Source organism: Haliaeetus albicilla, chromosome 13 (assembly GCF_947461875.1).
Source record: "Haliaeetus albicilla chromosome 13, bHalAlb1.1, whole genome shotgun sequence".
In the NCBI taxonomy this organism is placed as follows: Eukaryota; Metazoa; Chordata; class Aves; order Accipitriformes; family Accipitridae; genus Haliaeetus; species Haliaeetus albicilla.
The window spans coordinates 6,291,208-6,308,083 of record NC_091495.1 but is presented as its reverse complement, the minus strand read 5'-3'; the positions used below and the strand labels follow the sequence as shown (position 1 = coordinate 6,308,083).

General features: G+C 41.0%; 1 protein-coding gene across 1 annotated transcript in view; it reads left to right on the top strand.

Annotated features, from left to right (window-relative positions):
* The first annotated feature begins 576 nt into the window (after positions 1 to 576).
* XDH (xanthine dehydrogenase) overlaps positions 577 to 16,876 on the top strand; it is a 53,712-nt gene continuing 37,412 nt past the window's right edge. Inside the window, exons 1-9 of the mRNA XM_069800003.1 lie at positions 577 to 792; positions 7,646 to 7,703; positions 10,130 to 10,226; positions 11,447 to 11,555; positions 12,652 to 12,778; positions 13,594 to 13,655; positions 14,958 to 15,026; positions 15,839 to 15,907; positions 16,358 to 16,444. Coding sequence (XP_069656104.1) covers positions 739 to 792; positions 7,646 to 7,703; positions 10,130 to 10,226; positions 11,447 to 11,555; positions 12,652 to 12,778; positions 13,594 to 13,655; positions 14,958 to 15,026; positions 15,839 to 15,907; positions 16,358 to 16,444 — 732 coding nt within the window. The 5' untranslated portion in view covers positions 577 to 738. The remainder of the gene's footprint in view (positions 793 to 7,645; positions 7,704 to 10,129; positions 10,227 to 11,446; positions 11,556 to 12,651; positions 12,779 to 13,593; positions 13,656 to 14,957; positions 15,027 to 15,838; positions 15,908 to 16,357; positions 16,445 to 16,876) is intronic.

The following is a 16,876-nucleotide window of genomic DNA, read 5'->3' as shown; positions in this document are numbered from 1 at the left end:
GGTCTTAGCCCAGCACCTCTTTTGAGGTGCTGGATGAGAGCATCAGTTCTCTAGAACTGCTTTTATCTGAACAAATACATATCTGTTTAAATTATGTCCTTGCAGGTGGAGGGTACTATAGCTTTAAAACTGTAAGGAAAGATAGTGAAATAATCTTGCAGTCAGTCTACTAGCTGATGTGCATGTATCGAGGAGTTTTTAAATAAGCAGGTGCTCTCGTTAGAGACCTCTGTGTGGTGAATGCCAGGTGGATGGCTATGCACAGAGCAAGGGAAACAGATTTTTCTTGTCAATATTCGGTGAGGGATAGCTGGGAGAACCCCCCCACCCCCACCCCCCCGAGTTTGCGTTGTATTGCAAAATACTGTGAATTCCTGGCAGCCGTTGCAGTGGCACACTCCGAGTGCCCCAAGCCTGGCAGTATAATCTAAAGGGAATGCAGCTGAATTGTGATCTATTGCTATATAAAAGGGGGCGGGTCACTCTGCTCGTTCCAGCTCCTTTTCTGTCATTACTGCTGCAGAAGCACCAACCAAACGCAGCTGGCACGCCTCTTCGTTGGCTCTTATATAATATGGGGTTTCACAGGGCACTGATGTAGAAATAAAGTCAAACATTTTTGAGGCAGACTCGTATTACTTGTCGTATCACTGGTGCTCACTTCGCTGTGGGGTATAGGGCTGCTCTCAGAAGGGTTATCTGTGGCCCTATTTGAGTGAATTTTAGAAGGTGTGCAGGATGGCTCCAAACAAGACAGGGGATGAACTTGTTTTCTTTGTGAATGGTAAAAAGGTAAGGAAGATTCCAGCTTTCTGTCCAGCTTGCTCCTGGATTGTGGCTTGATTACTTATTTTTCTAGTCATCTTTTTTCTCCTCTGAAGTTTTCTAATACCAGCACAATTGCCATGACTTTTAAATATTAAATTGTGAGGACTATTTATTGCTTTGCTAAGTGGCTTTTTCTCTTCTTTGACTTTACCTTGTGAATTATTCAAAGAGTAACACAACTATATAATGTTCCTTTTACATTTTAGATTTGTTGGCAATAATTTACTGCAATTCTGAGGTAACTACTCTTAAGTAAAGGTGCACTGATTTTATACAGGCATTTCTACTAGAAATAGTTTCAGTAATTACAACAGATCTGGAAAATATAACTCAAATGTAAGCATCCATATATAATTCATATGTTCAGTAAGTAATTCTGACATTTGATTTTTAAAAGGGATTTAAGTAAAATGTTAATTCCATTTCCATTTAAGAAGCTAGAAAACTCTTTAAAATCAAAGCCTATTAGCTGATACTGTTTCCTAGATCCATTGCTGACAATTACCTAAGAAGTGACTGTGCCTCACAGGAGGCTGGGGTGGTCCTTGCACATGCTGGACACCTATGAACAGTTTGTTCCAGAGCCCTCTTTCTCAGTTTGGACTTCCCCTGGCTAGCATTGCAACAAAAGCTTTTAACAAGTCAAGGCTGCCTCTTTTTTTGAACGACGAGTACCAAGTTAGTTCTATTTCTGAGCTCAGCTCAACACTAATCTTGCCCCACCACTTTCCCCTTGCTTAGGTACTTGGGCAGGGAAACTTGTGCCAAAGCAGCGTCCAGCTGGGAAACTTGGGAGGGGAGAGGTTTGCATATCCACTGTGTACTGTGGAGCCGAGAGTTTGTGGACCTTCCCTGTGTGCTGCTTAGAGGTAAATCACATGCAGCCCTAAGTTTGGGCTAGAGAATTATTTTTTTAATTCCTTGAGGGATCGCACAATATTTTTAGTTAAAAAGCTCTGTGCCCTGCCCTACAGACTGGCACAGGATTACTATCAATTTTGCTTTTGTTGATCTTTCGTGCTAATTTAATCAAGTGTAAATGTGGATAAGATTGTTGCTACAATTAGGGTGCTTTAGTTACGAGTTTGGATCCCAAACTGGATTGGAATTTGAACTTTCCAAGGTACTAGAGCATTTGATATCAAAGTTTTGTTTTATCTAAGTATCAATAGTTAGGTGAAGAATGAAGTTTATCTAGGATGGATAAGTTAGTAAAAGAGCTCTCTTGAATCTAATACCGATGTGGAACCCAGCCCTGGTTCTGAGGTTTTTTAAAGAAGGATGACAACTGAAGCTTTGCTCACACAGATCAGTTATGGTTCGTATGTCAACATTAATTGACATATCAGGCATTCATTGTCTCTAGAGGGAGGTGAAAACTTGAAGCTCCAAGTTAATCATGACTAGCTAGTTGAGTCTGGTAATAGAGATCATGAAGCAGTGGCACAGGATGATCTGTGAATTTAATCTGATGAATTTTCTGCTATGATGGGCACAGGTGGTATACCATTAACTTGTCTTCTTGATCTGTGAAGGTTTTAGTGACTTCAGATCCCTTAGTGAACTCCAATTTTTAGAGGGTGAACTGGGAGCTTTTTGAGTCTTGCAGTAGGAGGTTGCCCCAAACGTGTTGGGCAATCAAGACCCTGATACAGGCCTAGTGTACTGTCTTGTTTTCTTTTTCTGGTATGCTCTAATGAAAGAGAATTGTAGTTCTGGTGCCAGACCAGCTAAGGTTCAAAACCAATATGCCACTCATGGTAGGTATGAAGAGTTTATAAACAAATTCCTATACATGTTTACAACTGGTGCTTCAGCATTGGTTGGTGCTCTGTGTAAATTGGTAGAAAAGCCCTTTCTCCTGGAGGAGACTCTTGGCTAACATATGAAAATGTGTATTAGTCAAAGCAAAAGAGAAGAGACTAAGCTGCACAGAACTGGCTCTGTGGGACTCTTTTATGCATGTAGGGTGAGGCGGAGAAGGGGAGAAAGCGCAGCCTAGACCCTGAAGGCTAGCAGCAGAAGACAACCAGTTCCTTTTGTATCTGCTGTCTGTTCTTGCTATGTCCTAGAGCTAACAAACATGCTGTGAATGGCATTGCCTTTGGTGCATTTCAGCAATTTTTATGGAACTGCAGTTCCTGTTTACAAAAGCCACATCTCACAGCTGACCTTGTGCTTGTGCATGTGTAAAGGTGTTTATCACAGTGTGATCTTGGCAGTTGTTGGCTAAAAAACCCCCCACACCAAGGAACGATTAATACTACCAATGGTACCAACTCATTCCACGTGTCAAGGCTGTCTTGGCATTCTTCCCTGCTGGCTCATGGAACCAGCAGTGCTAGCAAAGGAGCAGGTTCGACTTGATCAGAGAGGAGAGGGCTTCCTGGATTGTGCTCTACCCAGACCCTCCAGTGATATTTTTTTTTCTATTCCCTTTTTGGGTGTGCTGCCAAAGTGGCTTGAGTTACACCCCCACCAAATGCAGGTTTAAGAGTGATAATTGGACTCATGGGGCAATCCAATCTGTGGCAACAAATGTGGAGTTTGTTGGGACATTTCTGCACATGAGCAGTTACATGATGGAAGGGGTGGTGGGAAGTGCCTGGGCAATGCTGCTGAAACAGCAGGTAGCATGTTAGGATATGGCTCCATCCATCTGGAGACCTGACTAAATATTTCAGTTGATTAGCTGCAAAGAATGTGATAGCATGGCCAGTGGGAAAAGTTACTGCTGTGTGAATTCGTGACAGCTTGACATTGCTAATGGGCTGCTGATATTTTGTCATAGTACAAAACCGTGTGATAAGAGGTGATTGATAAGATGGGGACTTTCATGGCAGCAAATACTTCTCTCTTGCATTAGCCCAGTCTGCAATGTTGTTAAGAAAAAGTCTCCTCAGAACAGCTGAGCATACTTCACATTCAGGATTGTTTATTTTAAGCCCCTGTTTACTTCACTGGGCATAAAGTTTGGCACACAGCTAGCACAAAGTTAGCTTGATAGTCTGCCTAGACTAGAATGGAAAACAACACACACAATTTAAAGCTAATAGTGGCAATTTCGTTGTCCATAGCTGACAAGTCTGTCTCATGCATATGTAGCACGTAATTTTAGTTCAAACACGTGGAGTCAATGTTTCTATTTCTATCCTGAATGTTAAGAGGGGGTCTATGCTGGAAGCCACATTAGACCTCTTCCAAAGCCTGTGGATGTTTGATTGCAAATGGGACCAACCAAAATACAGTATTTTTTTTGAGCTTTGGGACCCTCTGGGTCCTACATAAACAGTGAATTACAAGTTTTCAGTGTGCTGGTTTAAAGCAGAACAAAATGTTCTCATGACCAATAGCAGATTTACATTGTGTGGTTATATTCAGTTTGTTCATCTGTGTTCTAATCCTTTTCCCTAGTAAATGAATTTGAAATCTCTCACTGACTTTAGGAATACACATTCACAGACTTTAAGGTCCTAGGGGACCTTTGCTGTTGACTAGTCTGACTTGCTGCATAGCAGTCTGGCTAAAACCTTTCACCTTCTCTTCTTGCAACTAATTGAGTGACTAGGGACTAGTGACTGAATGGGAGCTTGTCATTCAGAAAAGCATCTGTTTCTCATTTAAAGATGCTAGCTGATGGAAAGCTTAGCATGTTGTTTGGTAAACCAGGAAAGTTTCTATTTTCTTTCCTTTTTGTTCCTCTATTTATCTTGCTCAACTACTGTTCTTTTAAATGGAAAAATCCTTTCTTTAACTTTCTGGGAATACTAATTTAAATAAGATGCTTTATGTTTTAAAGGCAAAGTTATCTGAGTTAGTGAAAGGCAGGTAAAGACAGCAAAAAAATATTCGTTGAGATCCAAGTTTTGTATGTGAAATCATGGGGAAGTGAGCTCAACACCTCTCTGGACCAGCCCACAGGCTCTAAGAGTACAGAGTACTGCTTAGGAATTTGTTCTGTGGAGGACTTAAAGCTTGAAGAACTGTAGGGCCAGGTTGGGCTCCCTGCTGAGATGATCTGAGTATTTAAGATTCCTAGAATCAGTAGACAAATAAATGTGTAGTACAAACACGGCAGTACAAAGCAATTTTGTTGAGAGTCATTTGATTGTCAGTGCCATCCTAACATTTCCAACAAAGTTTCTTTCTGCATTTGATTAATATTTAAGCTACCACATGCAGAAAAATCCACAGTTTTGAATCTGTCAAAATGTAGCCATCAATCTGATGTATCTGGCAATATGACATTTGGTTTAAAAAAAAACCCCAAACGTAAAAACCAGTAACTGAGCAAAAAGGAAATATTTCTTTAATTACAGTATCTAGGTAGGCTGATCCTACTCCCACTGAAGGCAATGGATATAGTTCTGTTTCCTTCTGTACAAGAACACTGGGGGAGGTGAGCAAGAATTGTTTTGATGGGTAAGATATTGAGCTGTGAATCATATTGTTCTGGGCATCAGACAAGAGAAGATGTTATCCCCACCCACAGGGTTTTAAAATATTTTAAGAACAAATCACAGCAGGTGACTGTAACAAACCACCGGAGGAATGACATGTTGGAGGACAAAACCAGCATCAATGGCAATGAACAAAAGGCAGGAATAGTAAAAAGTTTTTACTCTGTGGCCAGCAAGAGAGACTCATAAACAAGCATCCCCCCACCAGGAATCTGAGTGCAAAGAAACGACTCCTTGCTCTCTGACATGTGAGGTTTGGTTTAATCCAGAATGTCCTCCAAACTCTTACCCCTTATCTCCGCCTGATCCCAAGTCTCTGTCTGCCAGCAGATACATAGTTACAGTGGAGTAGTTTTGAAGTGACTGAAGTAGGAATCCTGGGCTATTGGTTTGAACAGGATAAGAGTGCGGATTGTTAAGGACAAGTTCTACTGCACAGTGAGAGCCACTTATGATGAAGTTGAGCAAAGGTTTGACTTTGGGACTTAATACATGCTTAAGTACTTCACTAAAAGTGTGTAGAGCTGAGTGGCTAAATGCTTTGCTGAATGAAGGTTGAGGCCTGCGTTTTATTCCTTAACCTCCTGAAAAGCAGCCATTGGGCCAAACTTTTAATTGCTTGGTTTCAGTCCATAATGCAGTGCTTCTTGGATTCTTTCAAGAAAACTTCCTGAGACATTTTCTTTGATCTAAGCATAGAAAAATCTCAATAGTATTTAACCATCTGGAAAACTATTCTGAAGCTTTTTGTCTGTGCCTGGCTATCTTGGAAGCTGCTTCGGAAGGGTTTGCAATGGCCATTGGCACAGCCCTGAGGAAGAAACTCAGCTTGACAGTGAGGGTACGAGTTGCTGGGAAAGGGTCTTTGCATGTGAAATGGCCGTGAAAGGCCTTTTGTCCACAGGACACTTGTGGTCATAGGCATTTTTGGAATTATCTGCTCATGTCTATTTACAAAACTACCACAGAGAGATATATGTGCTTACTCTGAACCAACTGGTCATGAGTGTGCCAGTGTATGCTTTTACTTGTTTCTATGCATCCAGAAGGTGAGGGAACAGGAGCACTCTGCTCTGATGAATAGCTTATGAATAGAATATGAGTGCTGCATGATTTACAATAAGACATCCCCAAACTAGAAGAATGAACTCTGTTTCCTTGTAGATTATCCCCAATGCAGGAACGAGATGCATAAAAAATGACCAGTTGCGTTTTGTAGCAGCAACTTTATCGGATGGTTCTAAAAACATGGACTCAAATAGGAGGTGTGAACCTTGTCGTTTTAGAATAACCTTGTCACATGTCAAAGGCATAAAATTGAAGCAGTACAGAGGTTGTGAAGGTTTCTTATCAGTAAGAAAAAAGGCTTACACAAATGACCTCTGTTTCAATTTGCCCTTCAAACTGGGAGTGATTAATTTAAATAAACTGTAACTATCGTACTTAGAACTTGCACAATGTAAGAGCCAAGAACACATGATTATGTTCTGGCACGCAGTGCATTTGGAAAAGTTTCTTGACATTCTATTAATAACAGAAAAAGGGGAAGACAAGCTCTGCTGCCATTTGGAGGCAAGGGCAGAACTTTGGTTTCTGACCATCAGGCAGAGGTTGAAGTCAAATCTAATTTTATGTCTAATAGATAACCGCTAATAATGTTGTTCACTAATAGGAAGGAGCTGACTCAAAATGTGCAGAGAAAATTTCTCCTTGGCTGGAATTTCACATTCCTACGTTTAGGATGGCTACTAATGTAATATTGATTGATTTTATGTTAGCAGGGAAGAAAGAGAAACTTCAGGATGATTGGTACTTGCTGTCTGTCCTGCAGCACCTGTATTGGTCATGTTAGGGCTTCCACTGTTGTTTTTTTTTTCTCTGCAATGTCTATTACTGATGCTGTTTCTGTCATTCCGTTTATCTGCTCATTTTCTTTGTGTCTTCTAATAGTAAGAAGGAGAGGGGACAGAGGTTAGTTATGCATGGTCAATAAAGATGAGATGCAATTTGGGGAGATGTCAGGAATTCAAAACTCAAGTGCAAACCACTGTTCTTTCTCTCTCTGCTCACTGCTAATTCTGTTTGCAATTTTTGATGAAGCATTTTTCAAGATTTGCCTGTGTGCCATGGCTGAAAAGCTCTGAGGTATGTAACACATATACTTTTCTCTGTCACAATAAATTCAAGGAAATGTTGTGTCTGGATACGCGACCAACACTGCTGAACCTAGTAAGGGAAGTTAATCAGTGGTTCTGCTCCCTGCTTTGGAAAAGAAGTTGCAGAAAGGCTTTCTCTTTCCAACTAACATGTCTGTGTTGTAAAGCATTCTGTGTAACAGTACCTTTCCCTTCTTGCAGGTGGTGGAAAAAGATGTGGACCCAGAAACAACTCTGCTAACCTATCTACGAAGAAAATGTATCCAGTGTCAGAAGAAACTGCAGAAGGCTTTAAATGCCTACAGCATTTCATAATTGTTTACTGTTCTGCCTGTCACTTGAGTGCTAGGCAGAGCTTGTGCACAGAGTATAAGAGGGAGTGCTTTGCATGGTGTGGTATTTCTTGGCAAAGATTACAGCTGGTATTCCAAACTTAAACAATAGCAAATTTTAAATAATATACTTTAAATAAACTTTAAATCATTTATTAATACTTTAAAGGGAAAACTCTCAGAATTGCTAGGAAATTGAATATGATGGAAAGAAAGCAAAATTGAGATGACAATAAAATTGAAGGAAATTTATGTTTGTTGCACACAAATTGTAAAGAATTTTCTGGCCAAAACGTTAGAGCCACTGGAGCTGCTTGCCTTATCATCCAATAATTTGGATATTACTGGATAGTTAATATCCAATAACTTGATTATACTGTGGCCTGTTTATCAGATGACCCAGGGATGCAAACTCAGAGGCAGGGGTTCCCACCACATACTTTGGGCATGTCTACATGAGCAGATGAAAGCAGTCACATTTCACTCCTGTTAGAAACTAGTCAACACATGAGTCAGATTAGCTTCAGGAGCTGGGTAGTTATTACTGTGATGACCAGGCTGGCTATACTAGGTCTGGTTCAGTAGGTAGTGTCATTCCATGTTTTCTGAGTTTTTGTCTGACCAGCTGGGTGTCTACATATGCCAAACTGTTCACATCTGTGTTGGTGTATTCCTTAAAAAGAATCATGCATACTTACTTCACCATGCTGCCATGTTCTATTTGACTGGGATCTGAAAGAAGTGCGGGGATATAAATCACACTCCTCTTTGGGGTTTCCAGCAGAACTATCAACAGCCTTATTTTGTCTGACTGTACCTTGGGTAGAAAAGGTTCAAGAGGAAGAATAAGTGGCATGACTCTTCTGCCTGTCTGCACTTACTCATGCTAGACCTTTTGTGTCTAAGCTTGTTAATATCTAATGCAAATAGCTTTGTAAAGACATAATCAGAGCTCTTCAAAACCTTCTGATCTTCTGACAGAACATTCTGGTGAACTTATTTTGTAGATGTCTGGTTAGGGTCAGACAAATACTTTGAGAAACATGTTTTATCAAGCCAGATTAACACTGTCATCAAGAGAAACATTGGATGGCATAGAAAAATTGTATTTCTGCTGAAGCAGGCACATGATTGTATGAAAAGTAGACAGAGTGGTTAGGGACATGGTTTAGTGGTGCACTTGGCAGTGTTAGGTTTATGGTTGGACTTGATGATCTTAAAGGTCTTTTCCCATGTAAATGATTCTATGATTTCTATGTTTCTATGAAAACAGTTCCAGAATCTTTGCAGTGAAGGCAAAGATGATTTGAATTCCCTATATCATGATGCCTGTTGCTTTTACACAGGCATAATAGGCCTTTTCCACAGGGTTAGTATCTCAGCACAGGCATGTGTTCATTGCCAATGAAAGCAGCTATTCTTTTCCCACCAAAAGTCTCTCAGCATTGGCCAACCTCTTCACAATGAGTAACAATGTCTAAATACTTTCTAATGAATGAAGGAATCAAAAGCAAAAGTGACTTGAGGAATTCTCTCCTGAAATCCCTTTGCAGAACATTTGAAGTAATGCCTCATTGTAAAGTACAGACATGAGCTCTGCAGCCTGTGGAGTAATCTACTTAGGCCAGTCCATGCACTTTGTGAGTTCCCAAGTGTCTGTGCAGTGGTTCTGTGCACCTCTGCTAGTTCTGGCACTCAGTGTCTCCCTCCTGTGGTTTTATGGGAACCAGGTTACTGGGGAGTGTGCTTGGCTGGTTTTGTGCCTAGCAATGGAGAAGTCATCATAAATGGGGCCGAAAGAGAAGCTAGAGTAGCCAGACCATATCTCTTGAGATGCAGGTAGTTTGTGAGCAGTTCAAGTGCAGCTCCCATGTCAGTGCTAAACTGTGTGACTTGTAGCACTGCATGACTGCCCTGCCTGGGTGCCTTCTAGGTGGTACGAATCACTAGGTATAGGATGAAGTCAACCACCACTGGTGAGAGGTGCTGAAGGAGATGTCACCATGCATCTCAGGGATATATCCAGCTCAGCAATTATCAAGTGCTTTGTCTCCCTAATGTAATATCCTTTTCTGAGTCTAATGGAAAGTGGGAACTATTGAAGTTCAGAAATTTTTTGTTTATTCTAAGAGTCTGTTGGAATGTGAACTGCCTCCTTATTAGGGCTCTGGGTGTTGATCTCAAAGCTCACATGCCAGCATTTGAAACTTTGCTTATGTTAAATTAAGTTATTAAGCAGAAAAAATGAGTACTTGGTTTCCAGCAAGAACTTGTTGCTAAGCCTTGATTGACAACTGTTTGAGCAAGCTTCTGCCAACACTCTTCATGTTTTCCTTGATTCCTGTTCTCTCAGTGGGCCTATGTGGAACCAAACTAGGCTGTGGAGAAGGTGGATGTGGTGCTTGCACTGTTATGATATCCAAGTATGATCCCTTTCGGAAGAAAATCCTGTATCCTTTGCAATCTGAACTCTTCAACAGAGAAATGAAATGGGGACAGATCCAGGTTCTTGACATTCCAGATGTGGCACTACTTAAAAAAAAAAAAGTTATATAATGTATGTTTCTGCCAAAACATAATTTTTCACTTTCAGAACATTAACTCAGAAGGCTAACAGAAGAAGCTATCTTTTCCTACAGCATTGCACAGTGCTGATAATTCATTGTGCCCTGAAATATCTTCACTGACTCTAGCACACAGGCTATCTGCCTCTTCCCAATTCAGAAAACCTTTATGTTCCTTTCTTGCGATGTAATGTAACTTTTTGCTGTGATGATGCAAATGATGATTACTGTGATAAAATCTTTATTGCTATTGTATTACTACAATAATCTGGTTTCTGTATGCTGGCAGATACTCACTTTTTCACTACTTCTATTGTAACCTTCAGAATGACTCTTATTTTCTGAGACATAAACTTTCCTCCTGCTCTCTCTTTAGTTAATTGAAGACTGAAGCAATGGAATCAAACAAAAAGGGGAACGGAGAGAGAGGATGAGGCAGAGGGACAGGCCCCAGTTTATTTTTACTGTGAGGAATGGAAAGCACTGAAATCTTGGATGTATTTGGAATAATGCTTGGAGATACTTTAACTTGGGTTCATCTAACTTAGTGGTTCTGCTTAGTAATGTGGCCTTGAATAGGATATCTTTAGGGTCATTATTCTGTCTTGATAGAAATTAAATAAAGTAGCTAGTTCCTATAAGAATTTTGGCAATGTTATTCTATATTACCTTCAGCCTGGACTTTTTCCTCATGTGTACCATCTAGAAATGGTTTCCTAGGTAAAAGGCCAAGAACTCCATGCTCTTAGGTAACTTTGCAAGTGGGCTAGGCCAGCTGTATAACATCTTGGTATTTGTAGTCTGCCCCTATAAATTACTTACATGGGTTCTATAGCTTAACATGGAACGAGGTTGTTTAAAGTTGTTATTTCTCGGTCAAATCCTATGCTGCATACTCAGTTTAAACTTCAAGTGAAGTTGATGAGAACTTTGGCCGAGTAGATGTTGTAGGATTTGGCTTGTAACTAATACCTGTAATCACATCTATTTAAGTTCTCCTATTGTGTCTACTACTACAGTTTCTGAGTACTCTTCAGTCCTTCTGTTCCCTTTTTCCTTTGTTGAGCAGCACTGTCAAATGAAATGACCTTAATTTATTATTTTAGCCACCATACTGCCAATGCTTGCCTCTTCCCTCTCTGTGCCCTGCATCATGTAGCTGTAACTACCGTTGAAGGCATAGGAAACACAAAATCCAGGCTGCACCCAGCCCAGGTAAGCTATTGATATTGGTAACTTAAAAACCCTCTATCCATGTTTTCTTCTTATGTTAATTGATTCTATTCCAGGGTGTTGGAACCTCCATCATAATGTTAAAGCTGGGAGTTTGACTTTCCACATGAGTAGTCTTTACTTGCAGGAGTGGCTAAGTGATGAAATAAAATTCCCGGGTCAGTGCTGCAGCTCTGTTATGCCCTAACAAGTTAACTGGTGCTATACTGGCTAAATTGCTAATACCTTTTTTCTAGGCCTGTGTGGCTGTATCTGGTTCTGGACCAAATCCCAGGAACTGGGAAGACCGATGTTGTGGTGAAAGCCTATATAATGACTTGGAGCCAGGAAATCTGAGTTAGGTTTTGGCTCTCTATGGCCTTCCATGAATGACCTTGGTTTCTCATCCTGCATAGTTAGGAACCTTCCCTGCAGTGGTGCAGTAAGGTTTGGGTCAGCAATGTTTCTGGAGCCCCAGAATATTCTTGGTGGGGAGGAGTGACAGCAATGTGAAACCTTGCTCTTCTAGCAAGGCATTATAACTCACTTTTTATGGAAACAGACTTGTCTCACCTTCGTCAGAGATACTGCTCCTTTAAGGGAAGCTATGATTCATCTCAGTTTGTACAGTGGGTAGGACTTGTGCCAATATCTATCTGAGACAGTAAACAACAAAGTGAAAAATAAGTTAGACACGCATGAATGGGTGGCAGCTAGTTTGACCTTTGTTTGCTTCTTTTCCCTATGTCCCCTGAAGATTCTAATAGCTAAGCTTTGAAATTCAAACTTGGGTCTATACAGGTAGCCCCAACCTTTCTAGCATGGCAAGTCTAAAGAACTGATCTCATTGGAGGCTTCTAGTCGCCTTCAGTTACACTGGGAGTTCAAAGCCTAGATGCAAACTTTTCAGAGTGTTCTCTTCTTTGAAGTCTGCTTCACAGATTAATTGACCATCTCATCAGAGAACATCTGATGATAGTCTTAGCTCCTCTGATGAGATTGTTGGGGTTTTTTTTTTGACAGAGATGTTACAGAAACAAGCACAACAATGAACTCACCTTGATATTATGAACTGATGGTTGTTGTTACTTTTTCTCAGGAGAGAATAGCAAAAAGTCATGGGTCCCAATGTGGCTTTTGCACTCCAGGCATTGTCATGTCCATGTACACATTGCTTCGGAACAAACCCGAGCCCCAAATGGAGGACATAGAAGATGCTTTCCAAGGTAATACCCATATCCCTGCAGAGATGCAATCTGTTCTGCTTTCATTACATCTGCTTCATCAAATGGGATGGAGGTGCACCTCTGTTTAATGTATTTCGTTACAGATAGCCTATTGTTATGAGGTTAAGAACTAACTTTTCCGCTAGGAGACTGGCCAGGTGCTATGAAGTGAACAAAAATGGTTTCATTGTCCTGAAGCAGGGGCAAGTGGCTTCAGTCTTGGATTAGGACCCCACTAAACTTAACAGAGAACAAAAGGTGGCCTGTCCCTGTGGGGCTTATAAAAGCATCCACATCTCCTTGTTTCTTCATTGCTGTCACGAGAGCCTGCAGAGGTGACAGGGAGCACCTGGGCCAGCCAACCTCAAGGACCAAGACAGCAATATACAATGATGGAGTGGGGCAGAATCCAACTGTCTAAATCATCTGAGACGCTGCTGTTATTGCTGGGGTTATTGCTATTACCATGCTTCTGGCAGTGATCTGAGAGGAAATCAGATGCAGGAGAAAGCAACCTGTTTGTAACTCGGAAGACTGGATAGTTGGTATGCTGATTAGACTTACACAGCTGAGGTAAATGAATACTGAATAAGGCAGATTGAATTTTTTCTAAATTAATTTAAATTTGAAATTTCAACAAAAAGGGATAGTAGGATTGTTGCAAGAATACTAATGAAATTTTCCTCCTCCCAGTTTTTTCATTAGCTTTATCTAGATTTGACAAGCTTTTGTGAGAAACAATAACATGTTCGAAAAGAACAGAAGTTCTCAGCCAAATGACACTAAATCTTTATTCTTTTGCTCTGGCAATGCAGGGAACTTGTGTCGGTGTACAGGGTACAGACCCATTCTGGAAGGATACAGGACATTTGCTAAAGTAAGTGGATTCAGATAATGTTTAAAAAAATCTGGAAGGCTGGCTGTCTTTCTGTTACTAAAATACACCATGAGATGAAATGGGGAGGAAGGAAATATTCATGCTACAACAACCCAGCTCCAACTCTTGACCCCTTTGTACGTGCTTTAGGTGTTCAAAAAGCGTGTAGACGAGGTACTCCATAACATGGTTTAGTGGGCATGGATGATGGTTGGACTCGATGACCTTGAAGGTCTTTTCCAACCTAAATGATTCTATGATTCTATAAGATCATCTTCCTGCTACCACGCTGGAAGATGATCTTGGAGGTGTGGTAGACAGTTCCACAGAAGCATCAACTCAGTGCTCACTGGCAGTCAAAACAACACTTCAAGGCATAGAGAGCAAAACAGAAAACACTGCCATGCCACTTCTGCATCATGGCTTATCCCACACTTGAATACTCTGTGCAGTTCTGGTCGTCTCATCTCTAACAGGGTATAGCAGAATAGGAAAAGATTTAGAGAAGTGGAATAAGGATCACATATGTGGTAATCTGGCTTCCATACAAGGAAGCACTGAGTAGGCTGGGATGCTTCAGCCTGGAAAAAAGATGTCAGGGAGGGGAAGGGGATCTACATAGCCCATGTGGTGGTTTGTGTTGACCTCTGATAGAGACCTACAAAATTGTGACTGGCAGGTAGAATGTGGACAGGCATTGGCTGCTTGCTGCATCTTCCAATACAAGAGCAAGATGTCCAGAAATGAAACTAGTAGGAGTCAGGTGGAAAACAAAGGCAGGTGGTCTGCCACGTACAAGGTAGCTGACCTGCAGAACTCACCAAAGGGTGTTGTGGCACCAAAACTTACACAGGCTTCAGGGGAGACTGAGCAGGTACTTGGATGGAAAGATACTGAGAGTTACTAAAGAGACAGAAAGCACACTGGGCTAAGATAGTCCTCTGAGCTGAATGCAGTCGGATGCTGGTAGAGTACTAGGTTTTCTATGTGCTTGTCCCTTTTACTCTTCTCCGGGTATCTCCTCACAGCTGCACCTGGACCAGAGACACTGGCTGAATGGTCAGAGTAGTTCTAAACCAGAACAAGAGGTTTATCAGTAGACTGGACATGACCTAGCCATCACACTGCAGGATACTACCTTCCAATTGGCAAGGGAAACACCTACTTGTTTGGCACCTTCCATCTCCCATTTCTGATTTGGGTATAATAATTGTGGGATTAATTTCTCTCAAAAGGGAATCAAGCCTACTTAATTTCCTTGGAATCTGCACATTTTTCTCAGAATAGTTTTTGTCCCCACAGGACTTGAACTGCTGTGGCAGAGTAGCCAATGGCACTGGATGCTGTCGTAGTGAGAGGGAAAATAGCATGGTAAGCTGAATTTTAAAAAACATAACCTCAATTTGCAATATGGTATTAGAGTTTTGATGTATTAGTAACCTCTCTGGCTCTACTGTGGAGCAGATATTCAGAGCCCTCTGAGCTGGTTTGAATATCTGTCTCTTGGAAAACACTGTGCTTGCATATGTCCTGGTTAGCATGACTAGCCATCATGACACAGGTTTTACAATAGCGATCTAGATATGTTCCTTCTGAATCTGTGAGGTGCAACAGTTTTGTGAAATAGCAAGGTGACAAATGTCAGCAATGTGTTACCAGCTTCTGGTACACTGAAGCAATCCATCTTTCTTTGAAAACAGATCTAAACCCCAGTTAATTCCCCAGTATGATCTTTCCCAAACTTTGCAGTCCAATAATGAATGAAGTAATTTAATCACCATTCCAATAAATTGTACAGTTGGAACCTTTTGGAACATCTGGAGGAAAAAAGTTTATCACATTTTATGTACCAGTTGAGGTACAAACAATGGAAGGATGAAAACAAGGAATTAGAGCATAAGGTAGTGTGAGTATAAAATGAATTTAGGAAAGAAAGAATATAATGAAATTCTTTGCCGGGAAATTCCAGTGGATTCTTTGCTAGGAAGCATTCAGTGTTGCATGCTCCAGCAATTAAGACTTCTCGGAGTTCTTTTGTCAAAGTAAAGTAGTTTATTAATCAAAAATGTTACTGCAAATTTCTGTGATCCAGGGATTGATAAAAGGCAAGGAATATATCCTGTAAAAGTTGGAATGTTCTGACTTTCTGTAGAATAGCTGAAGCATGCTTGTTTCTTTTTCAGAATGGGGGCTGCTGTGGAGGAAAAACCAATGGTCCAGATTGCTGCATGAATGGAAGAGAAGACAATGTGGTAAGGTGCCTCTCAACTATTAGTTTTTGCTGTTTCTGATGTTTTGAAGTCTTAGCTCTGGCTTGTTCTGTGCCAAAGCCCAATGCTTTTAATTTAGCTGTATTTATGCAAACCAGTTTAGACTAACATATTTTATGCTGGTCTCTACCTCAGAAAAGGTACCTTTGATGTAATTTAACATGCCAGTGTGAAAGTGATGTCACTTTTGATTGGCAAAAACCTGTTAGTGTGTTCAGGGTTCATGTTTCTGACCAGCCATGCATTGTGATCAGAAAAATATGACTGAAGAATCTAAAACGATGGATCAGGTGACATCTTTTTTGCTGTGTTTGCCATTCTTTGCTCCATGAAATAGTAATAGCGATTTGACTGGAAAGAGGAATGAGTTAAGATTATATGTGGATAGCTTTCTCCTCTGCTGCCCAGCCATTTGCATTTTCTCTGTCATAGGCAATGATGTCCTCCAGCCTGTTCAATTCTTCTGAGTTCCAGCCATTGGACCCTACACAGGAGCCAATCTTCCCACCAGAGTTAATGGTAAGTTCATTCAAAAAGAAATAGTATGTGGTTCATTGGTTTCATTGTTCTGCCCAGGGTTTGGGTGTCCACAGTGTCTCTGCCCTGAGGAAACGGCAATGCAAAAGATGGCTGCTGGTAAAAGAAGATGCATGGGCATGAATGCTTCCCTGTTTTATAAAAGGGAAGGCTTTTAAGCCAGGCTGTGTTAAAAGATACGCAGGCCAAGTGCCTGCCCCAGCTGGCTTTCCTCTCTGTTTCTCACCATACATGCCTGCTCTTGGGTTGCCTTCCTTTCTGGTCACTGCCTACCCAGGGGTGGAACAGTTGCTGACATCCAGATTTCAATTTACTAGGTCAGATGTGAACTTCTATATTAAATACGGCTGTATCTGAGCTAATAGGCCTGTGCTCCCTTTATAGTGTAGGAAGACAAATAGGAGCTATGTGATC